Genomic DNA, 16,457 nt, shown 5'->3' with positions numbered 1-16,457 from the left:
AAGATAGCTCTGTATTTGCAGAACCATAACAGGGGTCATTTAAACAGACTGGGAAAGACTTTAAAGTTGGAGTATTTCTGTGCAATATGAATGTCTTCTGTCTGCAAACTGCTCAGTCATATTCTGGGTAGTCACAGAAATCAAGCAACTCACTCCAAAAACAAAAATGGAAACAGATTCTGTGTCCAATGAAAAAACCCCGTCACCCCTGTGAAAGGCAGGTAAACACGCAGAGCACAGATGGACAATTCAGGGAAGCTGTACTACCTTGCTACAATAATCTTTCATTTCTGGCAGTTTCTGCAAAGCCAGCCCTCATGTGCATACCCTTCTTTGAAGCTGAAGGAACAATTATTCCAAACAACCACAAAACCTTGATTCTCCAAAACATTATCAGTTTCACAAAATATTATATGAGCTGTAGTAACAAAAACATGACCTTTTTTTCACTCACAAGAAGGAAGGTAAACATTAATGCAGAAATAATATACATGATAAACAAACAACTTTGACAAAAACTAGATTTTATATTTTAAAGTTGGCCTTCTAACTTTATTAGAGCAAAGAAAGGACAGAACACAGTTCAGCATCCCTAATATTTCAGAACCCCTCTTTGCTGCCAATTTACTTAGGACTACCAATAGTGTCTGATAAAGGTAGAATTGACTACTTAGAACTCAGCCCAGCTGGATGTGACAAGTCTTAACAGTGACATCTAAGAATGCACTGGATGTAAAAGCTAACTCTGTCTTTGCCTTTGAATCACACCCAGATAGAAAGAATAACATCGGCCATAGCTTATTTTGCTTTATATTGCCTGTGGATTTTCTTTCAGTTGTCACGCCACTGGAAGTTTTCTGTACATGTCTGCTGGAAGTGAATTTGAAAAGAGTTTTCCACATAGGTACATGAGTTCTTCACATCTTCAGAAAGGCAACCTGTAAAAGGAAGCAAAAACAGAACTGTGGTTAGCCTCAGCACTGCAAGTTAAAAAAAATGTTTCATTGAAATTACATATTATCATAATCTTTTCACATAAAACCAAAACCACCAGTCTGATGAGAAAGAAGATGATATACTAGAAGGTGGTTACTTTCCCCACCATTTTTTTTGCCTAACATTTGTCTCCGCAAAGTTTCCAAACTTACTCTTTTTTGATGATGCACTGCACTTGTGCTGAACTAAATCAATAGCAGAAGTTTCCCTGTTTAAATAAGAATGACACAGACTCCCTGGTCTGTACCCCTTTAAAGGAAATCCAAATAGACGTATTTTTCTGCTTACATATCAAAAACTTTTTTTCCTCCCAGAATAACAAATCACAAGGCATCTATCTTGTCTCCGTAGAAAGGCTATTTGTTAGCATTCTGAAACTAGCTTAGACTAAACTTGATATATTCCCTACTTTGCCACCAATACTACCTTGTTTGAACAATGCCATCCACTAATCACCTTAAGTCAATCAAAAAATACCTTGGATTTTAAAATGACCAGGAACCAACTCAAAGCTTTTATCTTTACATATATAAAAAAATCCTACCCAAGAGAGTTCTGAGAAGACAAACATTTTTCTATGAATTAGAAGATAGCAAATGAGCTACCTCCTCTTTTTAGCATGCCAAGTGGATTCCTTTGTCTACCATCTATTTAGAGGAAAGATGATCTAAAAAATGCAAAATCTCCTAAGGATTTCTGGATTCCTAATTCATTTGTGCTTGATCACAAGCACACAGCAGTTTCCCTTGCTGGGTTTTGTTTCTATTTAGCCTTTTTGAGAACTATCAAGATACTGACTTAGAAAGTAGTTAGCTGACTGCAGACAGAATCATATGCCAGGATTCTCATCTGACAAGGAGATTGCTTCAGATATTGAACTAGGAACAAGCACCACATCTTGCTGATCATAAGGACTGAAAAAAAAGATGGGACAGATACCACCCTGTGAGGACCGAAAAAAAAAGTGACATTACACAACTGACTCCTGAAAACATAACCTGTTTCTTCCACACCACAAAAACACAGAAGGAAAAAAAAATTGAGACACTTATTTTCTTCCAAGAGCTTTTCAACTGCACTCATTTAAGGGAAGAAATTAGTTATCACTTTGGATTCTCTGAACTGACAGTCAATAACCAGTCTACTTGATACTGTAAATAAGCAATATAGGAAGCATGATCAGCCAGAAGGACCTGAATTAAAGTGTAAAATATCATCAAGCATTTAGAACGGAGGGTAAACAAAGTAAAAACAAAATCATCCTATGGCCAAAGAGAGTTTAAGAGAGAACTGTATGTCTGCTACAGAGGATGCAAAAAATCAAGCAAGTTTGAACATATCTAAGAGGCTTCTCAGAAAATCATTCATACAAAGGATTCACATCTAAAATAACATGATTACAAGGTGTGAATAGGATACAGTAATAGAAATTCTTGGTTAGAACGGTAAAAATCAAATCACATCACTTCCTGAATAGCTTTTTTTTTTTTACTCCAACAATCCCAGCAGCACCCTCTGAGAAAGCCGCAATGTTACTACATAGAAGGGTTTATTTACAGAGATGGGACAATAGAGAGCCACAAAGGCTTCCACATCTCTAAGTCATTTTGGTCTTCCAAACTGGAACTAAAATTCAGAGAAAAGGATTTTCATGTAGAACATAAATTTTCAGAAATGCCTGGAGACAAAGCTAGCCAGTACGTAGCCAGCTGGCCAGAGTGGAAGTCTACTGAGTTTCCCAGGAAAATCTCATCACATTGACACATTCCCACTGTGCGTTTTCATTCAGTTTACTCAGCACTTTCCAACAGGAAGCTGCTCCGGCACAAACATTTCTGTCAGCTCAACCAAGGGTTGTTGTAAAGGCTTGAAACTGCTCATCCTGTATGGAAATTTATCTACTAGGCAAAGATTCCCAACCTCAAAGACACAACACATATGAAGAACCAATGTGCCTGTCACCTTCCTCATAATCTAGTCACTCAAATGAACAGAGACAGATATGTAATTAAATGTAAATTCCTACCTATGCAGAGAAGTCATAAGTAACACAGACTAGGAAGGAACTCCTGGACTGCATTAAGTCATAGGCAAAACTCACACTGAGTTTGACAGGGCCATAAATTTGTCCTTGCATTTCAAGGAAGATGTCCTGCTTTCAGTCAAAACAACATTAATAGCACAATGATGTTTTGGTTGTTGATGAGTGATGGAAGCCTGCCTGGGGCTGGGCCAGACACTTGGCAGGGAAGAGCCACCACCTTCATGGTGTGGTGGAACCACTGGGGGGGGGGAGTGAGCTGCCTGCTGAGTTAAACCACAAGAGAAGAAAAAAGTTGAAAAAATAAAAATATTTTTTTAAAAATCTAGAAAAACAATAAACATTTTAATACATGACATATAAAACTTCAAGCAGTTTTTTTTTTCTAGCCCAAGACTACAGGATCTTTTTGTACATGTTTTTGAGGTATCGTTAGAATGGATATAGTTATTTAATTTGATGACGTGGTATATTTTATAATGTATCAAGTGCACTTATTCACTCCTCTGAGAATATTATTTGCAACAAAATGTTTTCCTGAACCCCTAGGCTCCCCTACTGCCCAAGAAAGTGAAATGCCCAATAAAATGAAAAATGTGAAAAGGAATCATTTGTCAGTGTCTGCATTTATGTTTAATATCAATGTTTGCAAAAAAAAAAAAAGCACTTTAGATCATCCATAAAGTTCACAGAGCTGACAAAAAATGGGCTAACTCATGGAAATCACCTGCAACTCATGAAGATGTTCAAGGACAAAAACAACCTAAGCTAAATAACTTACAAAGTTCTTCCTTAGCCAAAGTTCAATATGAAGCATGTAAAATACTCCCTTTATCATAACTGTTATTCCAGACACATTTTGATTTCTACATAACACAGTCTGGCACTGTACACTGACTTCAAAATTATGAACCTATGGGTTGGGCAAGTGGGAGCTAAGATGTTCGGTTTTCAAAACTGTGCTCTCTCAGCTTTCCCAGGAAAATGCAAAATATCAAGCTTAAGCATTCTCCGTACTACATGGGAATGATGCTGAGAATTTGGGAAAAGCAACTTGACAGTATGCTCTTACATGGTCAAACGCTACAACAGGCTGAAAGCTACCAAAACAGAGGCTGGCAATGTTCTTTTCTCAGTAGGGAGAAGGTAGATACAGGTCTACAAGTTTCAGTTGTTCTGAATCTTTCTCATAACATTAAATTTTATGGAGCATTTCATCAAAGAAATTTCCTGACTTAGTATGATAAAAATCTCACAGAAATCAACAGTGGGCCAAAGGCATTCAGTACTGAATGAGGCATCCAGTCACTGAATCAAATCCTGTGGAGTAACAGGTGAAATAAAAAAGTTATAACTTCAGAAAATATTTGAAAAGCTCTGGAGTCCTGATGAACTAAGGAGATAAAAGACAACAGTTCCAGATGGCAAAAGCTGCTGGAAAGAAATCTGCTCTACCCAAAATGGTAACACTGGGCAAACAGGCAAAGCAGATGACTGGTGTAAGAGAAGGAGAAGCGTGACTAGAGGCAGCAAAACAATAAATCTTAAAGAAATGCAATCTGCAAATCCAGTGCATACAATCTGTTTTGTGGAGCTGACAATAGACGGAGGATATGCAGCAACTGAAGAAAGGTATTTTCTCAGCTAAGCAAAGGAAAAGTAGTTCAATCTCACACAAGTTTAAAACTGTTCTTACGTTGGTATTCCCTTTAGAAGAAAGAAACCAAGTGAATTGTGCATAAAAAAAGATCCCTTTGTATGCCTTCAAAGTTGAGGACACAATTTCTAACACCTATGTCTCTTCCAATAATTAAACAAAGTAGGTAGTAAGATATACAACAGAATTTCTCTTCAGTCTAAGAGAGGGATCTGTACGTACGTCACTCCAAAAGTGATAACTCCTCTTTATTTCCATGGAAAGTACAACAGCTACAAAGAGCATAACAACACTATTGGATAGAACAAACTCTCAGCTATAAAACACTATTTTTCAGCGAAATCTCCATCATTAGCTGTGCATTTTTTGCCAGCAATGAACAAGAGTTTGCATGCCACACTCATCACTATCGGCACCACTGGAGGTAACCCACTGTTGCCACTGCTGAAACATACCACCCACTGCCTCACTGTGCACAAATCCACTGTTTGGTCTCCATAAACATTATGCAAGCGTTGATAAAAGTAAAGGGTGCAATTTTTTCTGCATGGAGAAATTCACTGACACACTCTTGCTTCATCTGTATTTCCATGTCAGACAGCAACAACATGTAATGGAAAATTGGTGGGAAGGTTCAACCTCTACTGCCATACCACCAACATCTGCCTCTGACATTGTGGGCCAACATAATAAAACAGGAGGCATTACTTTCAGAGCAGCTCTTGAACTTCTCTACTCCTATGTAATTATGAAGGAAAATAGTGAGAAGAAAGTAGTTACAAATGCTTCAGTTTCAGAAGAAAATAACCTGCTACACCTAAGAGAGCTTCCTGAAATATGACTTCTGTTTTTGCTTTTCCGCTGCACACCGAAGAAAAAAAGGCTACCACCAGGCTCAAGTCTGAGCATTAAATGTATAAAAATACATTTTATGCTAATTGTTTTTTTTTTTGAACATTAGACTCATTTTCAAACACTACCACACACGGTTCATAACATGGGAGTTCGTTTTAGAAGGCAACTTATATGGCTACCTTAAATCTTACCAGCAGCAGGCAGATAATCTGGACATAAATAAATTCCCATGCTTTGGTCCTGCACAGGAAATCAAGTGCGACTGAAAGACTGCAGATGAAACTTTTACTATATGCCAATGAAGCTACGGCCTGTAATCAACATCAAATGCTGTATTCATTACCACTCAAAATTGACAGGTAACACCATTCCATTCACATATGCACAGGAACTGAAAATCTTTCTTGAGAAGAAGTGGGCAGATCTCTATTCCTAGATCCAGATGTGCTGGTGGAAGCAATTAACTTCACAGGTTCAGTATCCCTCTGCTGCAGTTCTCCTCTCCCTGCAAAATACCATTTCAAGCTTTCTATTCAGCGCTTGGTAAAATTGGGCTGGTAAGCTAAACTCTGGTCTGTGCTAACCTCGGTGATTTATCCTAGAAACAAGAAAGGGAGGGCCCACAGAGACAATTCTGCTGTCAGACCACAGGGGAGACTAAGCTCTACTTGGAACAACAGTGAAAAGCTGAGAATAGCGTTTTCTTCCACAGGTGCAGCTGGATTTGGAAGATAACACACGCTCAAAGCCTCAGACCAAAGCCTAATTCACAGACAGATTTGTACTGCCACAAAAGCTAGCGCTAAGTGTTATGGTTTAAGCCTCCATTATTACAGCTAATGCAACTGCTTGGGTGGCTGCAATTACAGTTACAATCAAGATGCCCTGTGCATAGGATACACGCCTATCTTGAAACAAGAATCAGAAAGAGTGAAATAAACACATTTGTGAGTACAACTGAGTCTACACATACTCAAAAAACCCTGTTTTTAATAACACAGCAGTACAACTACAACAATAACATGCATAAGCGTGTAGAGAAAGCTATTATCCTGTCTGATTCATCTCAGTGCTGTAAAAGAAAGATGGATCAAAGAGTGGGAGGATTAAAGCACCCATATCATGCCTCAGCCACAGCTCTATAAACATCTGGTTTCTGGGAAACTCAACTCAAAATTTTAAGTTTGGTGTTCCCACACCTGCTAACAAGAGACAGAAGCAGTCAAAAGAACACTGCTTTCTGGAAGACACAACAGTGTTTATCTGCAGCACCACCAGAAGCTGCTACATCTGATAGCTGTTACCAGCTCTTTGTGGATTAGCAGCCACAGGCAATGACTGATTATTATAATTACACTAAAACTTAAGAATTTGTCTGCCTGTCTACAACACATAGTTTACATATTGATTCTCACCATCTAGGGAGATTGGGGACTGAGCGCGCAAATACCTGTTCTACAATTACATTTTGACACCAGTTTGAATGACTGGGCACGAAGCAGAGACTTGACAACAAGATTTGAGAGCACATTAATTGCTATATTTGCACCCCCTCCTACTAAATTTACAGATCCATAAAAAGGATCCATAAAAAAGCAGCTGTTTTTTCTAGACCGAATGCTACCAAGCTGTTACATATTATCCCTACGTATCTGAGGGGGCTCCTGGGAAGAACAAAGGCATTTTAAAACTCAAATCTAGGAGGAAAAAAACAGAAGGAGAACACCACAGGAGCCAGAGATGCTACTATCTTGACAGTGTAGGGCTTAGTCGCCTCAAGATGGCCTCTAGCAGACTGCAAGCTCCCCACCTATACTCCAGCTACCAAGTTGCCCTCATTTACACTGATGTTTCATTCTCTTTTCTCAACATTCTAGGCTCTGAGGGTGAGAGCTGAGCATTAAGTCACTGTGTGCCTGCTTCTCTTACGCCAGATGCTCTTATGTCGTGTATGCACAGTTGACTACTCTAAAATCTCCTCCACAGCCACTTATCACAACCTCTCAAAAATGATTGTTTCAGGTCCTCTCAGATAGGAAAACTGCTTTAAATGCCATGAAGTGAGATGTCTGGTTTTGAATATGCATCTGAGCATAAAGATGTGTTTTATACAGTTTCCCTTCCCTGGCATTTCTGGACTCAGCAATCTGAAGAATCAATCTGTCCTCACAGCAGCAGAACCCTACGCCCCTAAGCTGGTAATTCTTAAATGCTTTACAATGAAAACAAACAATTTAAAATGAAAGTATCAACAAAGGGATATGACTCTCTGTAAAAGGTCACTAAAATAATTGACTGAAAAGATACACTTGGACAAACTAAGTATCAAATATTTCCTCAAATAAGAAGCTGTAAAATCTAGCACCAGTATAAAGGCCCTCACAACTTGACATTATGCCAGAATTTTACTGGAGACAGACACTACATAAAATATATCCAGAATGCTCTCACAACCAAAACACGGCAGCATTGTGCTGCACAAAACTATGTGGTCATGGCAATAGGGCCAACAGAAGCAGAAGCTGTAAGATTGTTATCCTGACAAGCTAAAACCTTGCAAATTGGGATGCAGGGAAAGGAAACGTGGAAACACAGTTTTGCAGTCTGAGCCACTGACATATACAGGGCCCAGATTTGAGTGTGAAGGACGTTTTGTGAAGGATTCTCATCTCTTTTACTGCAAGGAAGTTCTAGGTTTCCACCATGGTTGGAAAAGACCTCCAAGATCATCCAGTCCAACCGTCCACCTGCCACCAATATTTCCCCATTAAATCATGTCCCTTAGTACATCTACACGTTTCTTGAACATCTCAAGGGATGGTTCCACCACCTCCCCGGGTAACACATTCCAATGCCTCACCCCTCCTTCCGAGAAGAAAGTTTTCCTAATACCCAGCCTGAACCTCCCCTAACGCAACTTGAGGCTATTTCCTCTAGTCCTATTGCTAGTCCTATTCCTTTAGAATATATCTGCAAAGAATTTTCTATCTTAAAAAGAAGCAGTTTCAAGCAGCTCTGAGGTCTTATGAGAAACGTATTTCTTGTCAGTGCACAACAGAAGTACAAAGAAACACTGGTAGCAACAAAAGCTGGGGAAAACTTGGCTTCACAGAATCCCAGAATGGCCAAGGTAGGGAGAGACCTTTAGGTCCACCTGATCCAATCCCTGCCCAAGCAGAGTCACCCAGAGCAGGGTGACCAGGTCCATGTCCAGGAAGCTTCTGAAGAGCTCTAAAGAGGAGACTACACAGCCTCTGGACAACCTGTGCCAGTGTTCAGTCACCCACACAGCACAGAATTTGCTTCCTGGTGTTCAGAGGGAACCTCCTGTGTTCCAGTTTGTGCCCATTGCTTCAGTATACCTATCATCTAAACAGCCAAATTCCCCAGTACTGCTAGGATAAGACTGGGGAAGGGCAATTCAACTCATGTGTGGTGTGAAAGGCACGTGGTGTGAGTCTTCACTGCAGAAAGAAACTTATTAGGAGAATGTCACCTTGAGAAATTACTTTCTTCTTCTGTCCAAAACGGAAAAAAACTAAAATAGAACAACCAAACAGAAATGGAACTAGATTCATTAAATTCAATTTTTTTTTTTTTTTTTTTTTTTTTTTTTGAAAAAGAATTGTAACCAAAGTACGGATTTATTTTTTAAATATGATTTCTCAATCTGGTAATGCCCCCTCAAGATTTACAAAATACGCTCATGTGTAAATCAGCACACATTCTTTCACCTAATCCCTCCTAAAAGTATTAATTTCTTATATGAATGAAGACTTGATTTGTGACAAAGATAAATGAAGAACAAAACACAAGAAATTCCCGTGAAGTCCTAGGCTACGCATGTGCACTGCAGGCTTTTAGCTAACATGACAGTTGCATGCTGAAACTTGCCCAAGAGAGGGCAATCTTAGAGGGAAATCTATAAGCAGCTGCAAAAAAAAGAGCGGAAAATAAACCTCTGTACATTTTAGTGTCTATGATGACAATCAATCTTTTTTTCCTACATCAAGTAGTTCTTTGCATGAAAATAAAATATTTTGTGTACATATGTGCGTTAAGTGGTCAGTGTTCTTCACCTTTTTTTTCTTTACATCTCGATATGAGAAGATCTGAAAATTCACAGCTTTGTCTTTTCCCAAGCCTTCTTCAGTAGCCTGTATTACTTTTATTTCTGCTCCAGACATTACTACTACCCAGCATTTATTACAGATGCAGAAACAGCAATATTATTTACCTTTGTTAGCCTTAAATACAGTTTCTCTCTTGAATGCAAACCACAGTAGAGGATGGAACTTAGTACTAATACTGCAGACCAGTTAATGATTCAAATCCAACTAGGATACAAAACCCACAGAATTTAGGATTTTCTTAGCACTGGATGATGTTCATTTTTTACTATAGCAATTACTATGCTGAAAATCAAACCTGAGCTAAGCAGGCAATCCAAGCAGCAGCGTGTGCTTTTCTGCATGAACTGGTTAAAACTGCTGTAGAAAAGATGTTTGTTTAAGCACCCTCATGAACGGGCAGTTGGGAGACACAGGTTAAAGCAACATGAACAAGGGACTGCAAGCTGCTGTGTAAATTTGCAGCATGTCAGTTATATCCTAAAACTAGACATACATGGAGAGATCAACCCTTGGCAAACCAAACTGGAGCACATGATGCAGACTCTAAAAACGACCAAAAGGTGTTGCAGAAGGTTGACTGCAGGAAGACTGTTTGCCAGCCTTTCCAAGACCTGCACCCTAATGCATAGCCAGCCATTCCACACCTCCAAACATACAGCATCGTTTGCTTCAGGTCAGATTCCTGGAAGTCATTTCAATCTAAGGGTCTGCTGGGTTTTTGCAGTTCTCTGTGAAACACAAAGGTTTCTTTGCACTCTTCAGAACCAGTGCGAAGTGACCAGTATCATCCATGCCAAAGCATAGATGCATCTTCCCCACAAAGGGAAAAGAGTGGCATATTTCCTGCTATAGGATCCAGCAACTGCAGCTCTTACAGTATTCAGGCAATGAGGAAAAGAAAAAAGCACAGTCTGACTACATCTTTTAAAAGAAAGGTCTAGACAGAGAAATGTGTAGAATTATTTTCACGACCTAGAACCATGCATGCTGTACCAAATTCCAGAGGGACCAAATAGGGCCACCTAAGTGGGCATCATTTGAAATACAACTCTAAAATAGAATCCAATACTAGTTATCTGTGAGCTGTAAAAAGTCTAACAGTGTCTTTAGTCACAATAACTTAAAATTTGGTGTTGTGACTTGCTCCTCCAAATGCAAAGATGGCTACCTTAATGGTCTACACAACAGCCACAGAAACCTCACATCTGAATCACACTACCATCAAATCACCTCTCTAAAGTGAGCTGACAGGGTATGAAGCTTTCCAGGTGTGAGATCCGAGATCAGCTCATGTATGACTTTGACTAGATGCTGGTTTACCCAGATGGACAATGTTCTGGCTATTCGCATGGCTGCTGCTCTAAACTAGATGCCCTTTGGTGGTGCCCTCTGAACATAATTTATTAAGTGTCCTATCTCAACAAAATATCCCATCTATTGTATTCCAATTCTATCACACCTTTCAGAGAGGGAAGTGCTCACAAATGTGAAGAAAGACTAGTCCTATTTCATTACTACACAGTAATATGTGTGGCTGGATTCTCAGTTGGCATTTGTCTCCTTTCTTCCTCTCCATGTCCTGTCCCCTTTAGCCATGAAGTACCATGGAACTCACTAAAACAGGAAAGTGACTTTCACATACTGCATCTTCCAAATCAGAGGAAAAAATAATACAGTCTTCTTTTTGGTTCCAATTCTTCCTTTTCTATAAACTAACACTTCCTATATTATTCCCTAATATCAAAATATTCACCAAATTAACTCAGACATTCTCTCTCCACATAATCTTTCTATTTTAACCGCTACCCCTAACACTTCTTGTATCAATCAGTTACTCTCCTCTAAACCTACGCAATACTCCTCCAGCAAGGATTCACCTCCAACTTGTGCTATGGCTCAAACATTACAGCAGGAGACAAGTGCCCATACAGTCTTGATCATAATGTTTCCCTAAAAGGAAAAGGGAAAAAAACCAACCCAAACACAAAAACACAGCAAATGACAATTCTTTGCATTCCTGTTCCAGCAGCAGGTGAGATGTGTAAGCCAGAACTCCCTTCAGGGCCTGGCTGGAGATTCCTGTTTGTTCCTTTTGTTTCTTGACTTTGTTATTGTCTTTCTCCCTTAATAGGAGAAACATTGTGGGCTAAGATTATTTAGATCTTACAAGTAACATGGTGGAAAGTTAAAGAGAACAAGGAACTTAACTGGAAGCACAGGGAAAAAGAGGAGAAAGCTGGATCTCTTGCTAAAAACTGAAACGTAGAGAATTATTTACACTAAGTAGAATATACATAGTTGGTGTGGTGCATTATCAAGGCTATCATACAAATATCAACCTAAAAAAAAAAAGTGATTTGGGCTTCCTCATGCCACCCACAATCCCAGTGTAAGCAATACAATCATGTGCAGGATAGAGTACAGGCAAGATACCAAAGCTATTAATGCTGTATGTCAACGTATTTTTGAGTTCTAATTTAATAAAAAAGTTTCCTTCTCTCTTTGTCCAAACTCAGTTACCTCATAAGAGGACCCTACACCAGGGTGCATCAGAAAACACAACAGACAGGTAAAACCGATGCAATAAACTATGGAGTAGCATCAGAGGTCACTCACCCTATCTTTAAACTGTCAGGAAAAAGTCTAATGAAAACTATTGTGGCAAAGTGCTTTAAAAGTAAAGAGACAACAAAGAAACAAAGCTAACCACTTCTTAATGCTCTACCTGCTGATTGCCTGGTGAGAGAAGTTCCAGTTTATTTCTGCTTTAGTTTCCAAACTGTTTCATTTATATCCCAAAAGAAAACTTGCCAAAGCCTGTAAGCTAAGGAAAGGTCTATTACCTTCATCTCCTGCAATGTTTTAGATTTGTGATGCCAAAGAAATCACTGCACAGACCTAAATAGAGTTTTTAAGAGCCTCCCCTAGCAAAGGCTACATGAGCAGAGCACTCTGTGATGCAGTGATGAAGCTGCTGGGACATCTTATTGTGTATACAGCAACTGCCACAGTGCCCAACAGGGCCATCTCCCCTGCATGAACATCTATTTCTTCACAGGCCAAAACCAAATGCTGCTTGAAATACCATTTGAACGACCAAGATGATGTGGGGTGCGGGCAGAGAAAGCATGACACAGAATGGATGCATTAAAGAGGTGTTTAACGAGAGGTGTTTGGTTGTGTGCTCACATTTACATGGAATAAATATGGTCTAAACAGTAGATCTACCATAAAACAAAAGAATGAAGTAGAGGAGGTTAAAGGAGAATGTGACACTGTTGAGTAATACTTTGAAACTAGGTAGTTTGAACAGGTGTCTTCACTGGGTTATCTTTTGAAAACATTCCAGAAAAACCTTCCAGTAAGCTTCAGAAAGTAGCTGCTTAAATTCTTTTTTCTTCCTAGCAGTTAAAACTGGAAAGGGAATAAATACTTCCCTGCATGAGGTATGAGAATTCATTAGTTTGTGCACATAAGAGGGATATAAAAGTATCAACTACTATTTTTAACATCTTATTGGGACTACTGCATTCCTACCCCAGAGTTCACATTTTGGCAAGAGATTAGGACTGAATTAAAATGGGAACAGGTGCTTAGAAGATAATATGGTAGCAATAAAAGCACACGCCAAGAAAATGAAAGGAAAATAATCTAAATATGGCATTCATTTGTACTTTGTGAAATACAGAGTCATCCAAACACATACAATATCAATAATGATGAGATATCTTGGAGAATATCTCTGTCAGATTCCTTCCTTTGATGACACAGTCTGAGCAGGGATGCCCTTCAGTTTCTGCTTGTCTCCCTTTCCTGTAGTTCTCATGATGCTTGTTAAAAGACTACATAATCAATAAACAAGTTTCACTATTTAATGCTAGCTGGGAAATGAAACTTTTTCAAAGCCTCAAAATGGAGTTTAACATCAGTAGATTTTAACCGCTAAATTATTCCAGGCATTTTTATGGCGAGGATCTCTGGTCTTAAAGATCCCTACAGCCATTACTGGGTCAGAAAGAATTCTGTTTCCAGGGATTAAGCACATTCTTTTGCCAGCAGCAGTTAGAAGAAAAGCTGAAACTGCCCATGTTGTGAATCAAACTCATAAAAACAGATGTTTTCTCAGGAAAACAAAGAGTTACTGACCTTGAAGTTTCATAATAAAATACAATAAATCACTGTCTTTAGTCACTTTCTCTCACCAAAGAGCAAGATAATTAAAAATAAGTTTTCAACAAACCTGAATCCTGCAAGTTACATGTTTGTATTAATATGCGCTAAAAATTTCATACAACAGTAAAACCAAACAAAGCAGCGATTTTGAAAGGCAAGGATTTATGAGGGAATGTTTTGCAAGATGTATGGTGCTTATTATTACTTTACTGCCATTCTCCAGTACACTTTCTTATAAGACTAGAATAGCAAGCTATAAGAACTCACAGCATTGTTGACTCTCCAGCTGGAGCTCTGAAGGAGAGTACCATAAGAATTTTAAATAGTTGTCTAGACTGTACTGGGTCCCTCATGTCTTTCACCATTACAAAGCTTTCCTGTAGCCTATGCAACTACTGACTTAAGAATGTAATAACATAATTTGTGAATGCTAGATGTTTATGTTTCTGGTATTAAATGATTTTTGCATTTTTAGAAGGTTTAATACAATTATCTTGCACTTTGGTCTGTTTAGGATGCATCCCTTCTAAGTATTTATTGTCAGTAGGCACCCATGAGAGAACAAGTCTATTAAATTAGCAAGACATTAAGGAAGGCTTTGAAATGACAGACAACAAACTATTCTCTCTTTGAAAAGAATACTGAAGAAAACTATTTTGACCTGATATAAATTCACATGTCCTTTAGATTCTAATGACTTTATCAATAATAACAGCAACATTCAGAATCTGAACTTGGTCCTGTATCATTGATTCTGCATATACATTTGAACAACTCTGAACAGGTCAATTTAACTCAGCTGTCCAAGAGAGGCAATTATTCATGTGGTGAAGTGCTTACGGGACTCAAATCTAGATTCATAAATGGCTTATGCATCTCTGTCACTAACAGGAATCAGATAACTCTGCACACCTACTCTCCACTGATACAGAATTGGAGAATTTTGATGAATGCACCAGTCAATGATCACTTCTGAAACCACTGGAGGAAAATGAACTGGTCCTCCAAAATGAGGAGCCATGCAAGGAACTGAAGGGATTTTAAGATGGAGCTTGACTAAGTGATGATATGTGACATGTTATCTGCAATAGCTGGGGACTACACTTGATAACACACGAGAGTTCCACATGGTCCTTGCTGTAAACCACACTAACTACTTCAGGTCTCTAGGATAAAACCTGATCACAAAAACTAGGATAATGATGGTCTTTTCATCAGATTCTCAAGCCAGCCTGTTGACAGAGCACTTACATTGGGAAATGCAAGTTAATGCTCTGCAAGCAGATACAAGATGGAGCACATTCTCTCATATGGGAATAATAACTTCCAGTGTAGGGGTAGGACTGACCTTTAAGGACAATGACCTTTGACATAACCTAGCATAAATCAGAAGACTTTGAGCCTCAGAACACTAATACCCTCCTCTCAGTAAACCATCACTATCGAAAACAGAAAACAAAAATACACAGGCATTTAGTAGTTCAAAAACAGATCTCTCATTCCAAGCCAAGCCTTTTTTGTCTCCAAAAGAAACGTCTCAGATTATACAAAAACACCAGCGTAGGTAGCCTTCACTAATTTATTTCCATACAGAAGTATGCATTTTTTTGGTGGCAATTTATACCGTAAGCAAATGCTCTTGCAAACCTCCCTCCCCTGCTGTGGTGGTCCAACTGTACAGTCATCAGATAATGCAGAAGGAGCAGAGAGAGGAGACAAGATGACATGAACAAGAGGCCAGGAGAGATGGAAGGGCCACCTTAGATCACATCTAATAATTTGCTGTTGAATATAAAATACTTCCATAGATACCACAGCAAGTGGTGCTACTGTACAGGCAATTAAAATACTCAAAATAAAGCTATAAGCAACATCATGTGAATGAACACTGAATGGACATGGTATCAAAATATCTGGAAAGGCATCCTGAAGCAGCATGTAGACAGATTTTATAGTCATTCAAGCTTTACCCAAATATGTTCAATGAACAATAGAGAAGGCAGCTTTTCTATTGTATCATTTTCTGCTACTTGTGGAAGTTATTTTTATATCTGAGTCATTATGGAAAAGATAGTTAAATTATGCTGTTTATCTTCCCAGATCTCCAAGCAATGGCATTTGCTCTCTCCAAAGATCTCTGCTATTTGTCCTAAATGACAAGGAGTTCATACCTTTAAGGAGGTAAAAAAAAAAAAAAAAAAAAAAACCCTAAAAAAAAATTAAAAAAGAAAAAAGAAAACAAACAAAATCATGCCCTTGCATGTATTTAATCAAAGACAAGAAATCCACCTCCCAGGAAAAGCCTCAGAGTTGGATTTCTGAAGCTGAGCACAAATTCATCAACACCACTGTGCATCCCCTCTTCCTTCATCACTCTTACTTACTTCATTTCAACAAGGAGTGCAACAGTTCTTAAACAGAGGACTGTGCGTTCATCATATCCCACAACTGATATTTGCATTGTGATGGATCTAAAGGCTTCAAGAAGAACAAAATTACAGCTAGTAATAGCCGCTTCCTTTCACAGATAATTTACACTGCTCACAAACAAACTACTCCTCGGGTATCATCTTTTACAGCCTCTCTTTTCTTTCTACTTCTG

The 16,457-nt window shown here is 38.7% G+C and overlaps 1 protein-coding gene across 4 annotated transcripts in view; it reads right to left on the bottom strand.

The window, feature by feature from the left end:
• Positions 508–16,457, bottom strand: part of UBE3D (ubiquitin protein ligase E3D) — a 76,183-nt gene continuing 60,233 nt past the window's right edge. For all 4 annotated transcript variants that reach the window (XR_002436827.1, XR_002436826.1, XR_002436825.1 and 1 more), the window contains one exon: positions 508–938. Coding sequence is in view for 1 of the 4 variants with exons in the window: in XM_021391611.1 (XP_021247286.1) it covers positions 918–938 (21 nt within the window). In the remaining 3 variants the exon portion in view is untranslated. The remainder of the gene's footprint in view (positions 939–16,457) is intronic.

Source organism: Numida meleagris, chromosome 3, assembly GCF_002078875.1.
Source record: "Numida meleagris isolate 19003 breed g44 Domestic line chromosome 3, NumMel1.0, whole genome shotgun sequence".
NCBI lineage: Eukaryota > Metazoa > Chordata > Aves > Galliformes > Numididae > Numida > Numida meleagris.
This window is presented reverse-complemented; position numbering and strand designations above follow the sequence as displayed.